This window comes from Lathyrus oleraceus, chromosome 7 (assembly GCF_024323335.1).
Source record: "Lathyrus oleraceus cultivar Zhongwan6 chromosome 7, CAAS_Psat_ZW6_1.0, whole genome shotgun sequence".
Taxonomy (NCBI): Eukaryota; Viridiplantae; Streptophyta; class Magnoliopsida; order Fabales; family Fabaceae; genus Lathyrus; species Lathyrus oleraceus.
The window spans coordinates 90,765,888-90,772,497 of NC_066585.1; the positions used below are offsets into that span (position 1 = coordinate 90,765,888).

Genomic DNA, 6,610 nt, shown 5'->3' on the forward strand with positions numbered 1-6,610 from the left:
TAACGGGCTATCCACAGGTCCTACGAGTCCGTCCTAATGGGTAGTCTTAAGAGTGTTTGTTATATTAGTGTATAAAACTTAAAAGAGAAAGATTGAATAAAATATAGATAAAATTTGACGAGATTAGAAAAATTAATGTGTTATTTTAGAATACGACAATATAAGTATTAATATAATTTTTTTAAAATTTATGATTATGCTGGTCTAACGGGCTATCCACAGGTCCTATGAGTCCATCATAATGGATAACGAGCTTTTTAAGGTTGAGCTAAAAATCTCTGAAAAATAATAACTCTAATTTTAAGGTCCAAATGTTATGAACTTTCGAATTTGACGGCTCCCAAAATATTATGCACTTTGAAGAGAAGATAAAACATGATTTACTGACCGATGATTCATTTTATTTTAATAATTTATTTATATTTTAAAATCACTCATGTAATAAAAATAGTCTAACCATTTCTAGGTGTAGAATACACGTGTGAGTCCATAAATCCTATGATACCAAAAATGTGATAATTTCTTTAGCAAAGAAACCAAAGAAGAGGGGGAAAAATCCCAAAGTTTGAGCGGAACTTTTTTAGAAACTCAAAACAATAGAAGCCTGAATAGAAGAAAAGTAGAATCCGTGCGCTATCATTTAAGCGAATCCTAACCGTTAGATTGACACTCACACGGATCGGTCCGAAAACCAAAACTCTCTCCCTCCCTCCAAAATTTCAGTTCAACCCTTCAAATTAAAACCCCTTTCCCATCTCATCTATAAAACCCATTTTCAGACTCCGAACATAACTCATCGAATTCATTAGCGATTTACATTCTCACTCAAAATCAATCTTCTAGAAGTTTCTCTCGATGGCTCGTACAAAGCAAACAGCTCGCAAATCCACCGGCGGCAAAGCTCCCCGGAAGCAGCTAGCAACAAAGGCTGCTAGGAAATCCGCTCCGGCAACCGGCGGAGTGAAGAAGCCACATAGATTCAGGCCAGGAACAGTAGCTTTGAGAGAGATCCGTAAGTACCAGAAGAGCACCGAACTTCTTATCCGAAAACTTCCATTCCAACGTCTCGTTCGTGAAATCGCTCAGGATTTTAAGACGGATCTGAGGTTCCAGAGCAGTGCCGTTTCTGCTCTTCAGGAGGCTGCTGAGTCATACCTGGTTGGACTGTTTGAAGACACAAACCTGTGCGCTATTCATGCCAAGAGAGTCACCATCATGCCTAAGGACATTCAACTTGCAAGGAGAATTAGAGGCGAAAGGGCTTAGTTATCTACTACAATTTAATTTCCAAATTTAATTTTGGTAACCCTAGAATTTTATAGTTAGTACCAGTAACAGCTTCTATGTGTGAATCACAACCTCTAGTTGTAATACTGTTTGGTGTTGAATGTTAATTGCTTCATCTTTTATGTCTTTTTACACCTTGTAGTTTGAATATAGCTAATTTGTGGTATTATAGTTTTGGTTGGCTCAACAATATACGTTTTCTAGTTTGTAAAAATATTTGTATTAACAACATACATTTTTCCATTTGTAAAAATATTTATATTAAGAATATTTTATTTTTCTATTTAATAAAATATTTGTATCAATAATACATTTTTTATTGTTTATAAAAATATTTCTATCGATAATATACTTTTTTTTTGTTTATAAAAATATTTCTATCGATAATATATTTTTTTTTGTTTATAAAAATATTTATATCAATGGTAGAATTTTTTCCGTTTATGAAAATATTTGTATCAACAATACATTTTTTTTTCATGTTAATAAAACAATACATTTTTTTTCACTTATAAAAAATGATTCTTATCAAATCAGGATTCATCCTCCTATTAAACATTTTCGATTATTTTTAATAAAATTGAAAGTAAACGAATCAAGGTAGATAGGAATCAAAAAATGAGATTGAAAATCGAATGACCTTGAATGATCATCGTTTAAAATGAAGATAATGAAAGTGAACGGGGAGATTTGAAAATCGAATTGATTTGCTCTTTGGATGGTGTATGCACAAAAGGAAGTGTATTTAGAACGAATGAGTTACTTTCTCAATGGATTGATAAGGACTTTATAACTCTCAAAATATCTATTGAATTTTATAGCATTGTATTTGTTCGGTATTTAAGAAATGAGAAGTTCTGTGATTTAATATTGCAAAATAACGTGTCAATGCAATAATGAATGATGGTAAAAAGGAAGGGTTAAAATTGGATTAAGAATTAAGAAGCTTGTATTAATTAAGCTAATTGTATTTTATGGTATATATGATGTGTGGAATGGAAATATTGTAATTTATGGAAAGAGTGTTGTAGGTAGTATGGACAGAAAGTCCAAATTTGAATAATGAGACGATAAGTGGTGATGATATGGTATGGCCATTGAATCAAATGATGATGAAAAATGACATAAAATAGGGAGTGAAACAAACAAATTGACTATTTTTTATTTATTCTTAAATATGACTTCTTAATCCTAAATTATCAAAATGTAATGAACAAATGAAATTGGATTTGAACTAATTTGGAAACCTTGTATCCAGAATGTCCCAGTCTACTTTGACTGGCCTTATTTTGACCCTGATGAATTAAAGTTTTTTAAAAAAAAAGTAATGTATGTAATGCAAATGGATTGAAAATGAATAGAGAAAATGATAAGTCAAAACTAGAGCATGATACACTAAGATTGTTTTAAGTTTTTATCTCTTATGTTTGTTGAAACGCTTTTAATAATATTTATACTAAAATATTTATGGTTTAAATGTATTTTTGGTATTATTGGTTAATTTAGGACTGGTACGAGGTTTTGAAGGTTTGAAAGTGGTTCTCTAATAGAAAATTATTTTTTTAGAAAATCTTTCAGTGTCAATCGAATGCACCCTGATTGTAATCGATTGCACCAGTGTAGTTTTTGAAAAATTCTTCTGTGACAATCGATTGCACTCTGACTGCAATCAGGGTCGGCCCTGTGTGCAATCTATTGCACTTTGTATTTTTTTGGAAAATTCTTTAGTGGCAATCGATTGCACCCTGATTGCAATCGAATGCACACTATAATTTTGTGAAAAATATGTTTTCGAATTAGTTGACATATCCCAACGATTTTGGTCATAAATTTCATTTTGTAAGTCTGATTTAGATGTCTTCGAAGTATTGGAAAACTGACACGCTGAACTACATAGTGGTAATGAGAGTTAGGATGATTAAATTAGGATTATGTTTGTACTGTTGTTGTACTTTTCATGATAATGTGATGAACCGCTTAGCAAAATGTTGAGTTTCCGTCGTTGATAAATTAATATGGTAAATTGCTAATATAATTGCAAGTTGTTTAATTGTTGTGTTTTGATGACATTTGGATTGTGATGTATGGTTTTGATGTGAAAGTATCTTGTTGATATTGTACAGACAATTATGCGGTTCGATGTGATACCGTTTGTGTTGTTGAATTGTTGTGATGATGCATACATTCATTCATGTATCATGAGTTGTTGTTGTGAAATAAGAGATTATATGTTTTGATGTTGGTGAGCGGTAATTGTCCCAAGTTTGATGTTGAGGCTTGGAGTCAGTGTGTGGCTCATGGGTTTGGTAGATAGAACCTAGTTCATAAAGAGAACCATTGTTGAGATCGGTACCGCATGCATATGAGTGTATAATGTGGTTGAGAGTTACATTGCATATTGTATATTATTGTGAAATGTGTGAAACTTGAATACATGTGTTGTGTTGTATAATGGATTATGTTTGCATTGTAATGTATTTAATCTAATCTGATTGTTTATATGTCGTTTTTTATTTAAATGTATTTCTCATGCCTTTGCTTGATTGTTGTCCACCATGGGCATCTTGCAGATACTCAAGAGTAATTGCGGCAGTAAGTGAAATTAGTTCAAGGAGTTACTTCTTTAGTTTTCGTTGTTTTAGAAGTCTTGCTCTGATTTTGTAACATCGGGATCGGGAATGTTCTATTTGATTATTCTGTTGAAGTTTAATAGTTCATTGACTTGTGTTGAAGTGTTTAAGAGTTAAGTTTAATAACTCTTATTTTTGAAGAAGCTTTATTTAAATGAGTTTTAATGACTAAATGTTGAATTTATGTTTAGTTATACAATTAGAAATGATACCGCCACAATGATACCCTAAGTGAAGGTGAACGTGCGATTACAAGTGTTTTATGATGTTAGTATATTTTGATGCATTGTTATTAATCGTTATGATTTTAGAGATTTATCGTTGGTGACACCTTAATTGTCATATAATTCTTAATACATAAGTTTCGAGATTTATGGTGTTACAAACCCAATCTCTCTGATCTTCATATAGTTCAAGAGTAGAACATTGGTGTGTCTGTGAGAAATTGACATTTGATTTCTATGATTCATCGCTTTTTGGTTCCACCGAATCATATCTAGATCTCTTTCGATTGAAGTGTGTGTCTCCGTCTCCATAACAATTCCTCTAAATTCAAAACCAAACTCCTTCCATTTAACACCAGATGATGACATCTTCCAAAATCACTCATTCTAGACCGTCGAAACAACCAAGAATCCTCCGCCTCTTTGAGGATGCAAAATATTTTTTATTTAATTAAAAGATAAATTGATTTAATATAGATCATTGAAAACATTAATTAACACAAGACAAACATTTTAATAGAATTGAATTATGCGGAGAGGGTCTCAATTTGACCTATCAAACTTGGCCCACACTTATTAAGATTTAAATTAAATAGTCTTGTGAAAAAACAAAGCCTTTTAATATTAACATTGTATCATGATTTTATTATATTCTACTTTCTGAATATTTGAAATGCAAAATACGTCTATTGATATATTTTAATTAATATGAGATCTTGTTATTATTTTATTATTTTTTAAAGACTTTGTAATACATTTAAAATAAAATATTTCAGGAGGCCTAAAACTCTTCATAGGCAAGCTTAGGCTGATTTGCTGCATAAGTTGTGAGAGAGGAATACACGACAAAAGTAGAAATCCGTCAGCTATCGTTTAAGCGAATCCTAACCGTTAGATTCATACTCACGCGGATCGCTCCGAAAACAAAAACTCGCTCCCTTTCTCCCTCTAAGATTTGAGTTCACTTCAATTCAAACACCTCTATAAAACCCTTTTTTCACACCGTATCAAAAAGTATCGAAATTACATCTCTTTTATCAATCTCAGCTCAAAATCAATCTTCTAGAAGTTTCTCTCAATGGCTCGTACAAAGCAAACTGCCCGCAAATCCACCGGCGGAAAAGCTCCCCGGAAGCAGCTAGCAACAAAGGCCGCTAGGAAATCAGCTCCGGCAACCGGCGGAGTGAAGAAGCCACACAGATTCAGACCAGGAACCGTTGCCTTGAGAGAGATCCGTAAGTACCAAAAGAGCACCGAGCTTTTGATCCGTAAACTTCCATTCCAACGTCTCGTTCGTGAAATCGCTCAGGATTTCAAAACGGATCTGAGGTTCCAGAGCAGTGCTGTTTCGGCTCTTCAGGAAGCTGCTGAGTCTTACTTGGTTGGACTGTTCGAAGACACAAACCTTTGCGCTATTCATGCAAAGAGAGTCACCATCATGCCTAAGGACATTCAGCTTGCAAGAAGAATCAGAGGCGAGAGGGCTTAGTTTTTATCTACTCTAATTTAAATTTTCGTAACCCTTGAATTAGATAGGTTCTACCAGTATCAGAGTCCATGGTGAATCTCATCCTCTTGTTGGAACAAACTATTTGTTGTTAAATGTTAATCAATGAAGTTACAATTTCACTCTAGTAATATGTGTATTTACACGTTGTAGTTTGAATAGAGCTGTTTGAATTTATAAGATGATTCTGATTAGACTGACACATCTAGATTGAAAGATGGTTTAATTTGAGAATGCTGGATGAATGAAAAATCTGTGTTTTGATGAAAATGAGAAGGATGATTTAAAATGTGAATTGATGATAATGTTGCAGACTAATACAATGGAAAGGGGTGAAAACATTGAAATTCAAAATAGTCGCAAATAAAAAAATAAAAAAGTAGATGAAAGAAACCTTGGAGATAAATGTCCAAACAAATTAAAAATCAATCCCGTAGGTATCATGCTAGAGCTCATATCCACAATCGCTCTAGATTTTAACTCAATCTCCTAAGCATATAAAGTCATAAGACTAAGATTAGTTAGAGAATCTAATTTACTCACCACCTATTTGAAGTTGTCTATGAGAGTTAAGGTTATTAAACATTTGTCTATTGCAAAAATTTTAGATTAATTTTTGAGCTCCTAACTTTTCTATTAGGATAAAAAACTTTTCAATCATGGATCTCAGTACCAGTTTTGGACAAGAAAACTAACTTAGAAAGGCTATTATGTGATATCCAGTTATTATTGAATCTAAAAGACTCAAGACCTTACAACTGATTGACATATTTAAGGATATCACAATAATGATCAAAAATATTATTAGGAAGAACCCATTAGGATACCTCACCCTAATGTTCCCACCACCCATTAGAAACTAGAATCCAATCTAGCTTGCAAGTTATTCCATCATTTTGTTGAAACCAAGTGAATTTTCGTCCAAAATACATCAAATGAGACCTTTGAAACTCACTTTGCAA

The 6,610-nt window shown here is 32.7% G+C and overlaps 2 protein-coding genes across 2 annotated transcripts; both read left to right on the forward strand.

Moving 5' to 3' along the window:
• Window positions 1–731: 731 nt before the first annotated feature.
• Window positions 732–1,419, forward strand: LOC127107481 (histone H3.2-like). Its single transcript, XM_051044764.1, has one exon. The coding sequence runs from the start codon at window positions 856–858 to the stop codon at window positions 1,264–1,266; it is 411 nt and encodes a 136-aa protein (XP_050900721.1). The 5' UTR covers window positions 732–855; the 3' UTR covers window positions 1,267–1,419.
• A 3,610-nt stretch (window positions 1,420–5,029) lies between these two features.
• Window positions 5,030–5,775, forward strand: LOC127107482 (histone H3.2-like). The gene has a single exon (XM_051044765.1). The coding sequence runs from the start codon at window positions 5,220–5,222 to the stop codon at window positions 5,628–5,630; it is 411 nt and encodes a 136-aa protein (XP_050900722.1). The 5' UTR covers window positions 5,030–5,219; the 3' UTR covers window positions 5,631–5,775.
• The last annotated feature ends 835 nt before the right edge of the window (window positions 5,776–6,610 follow it).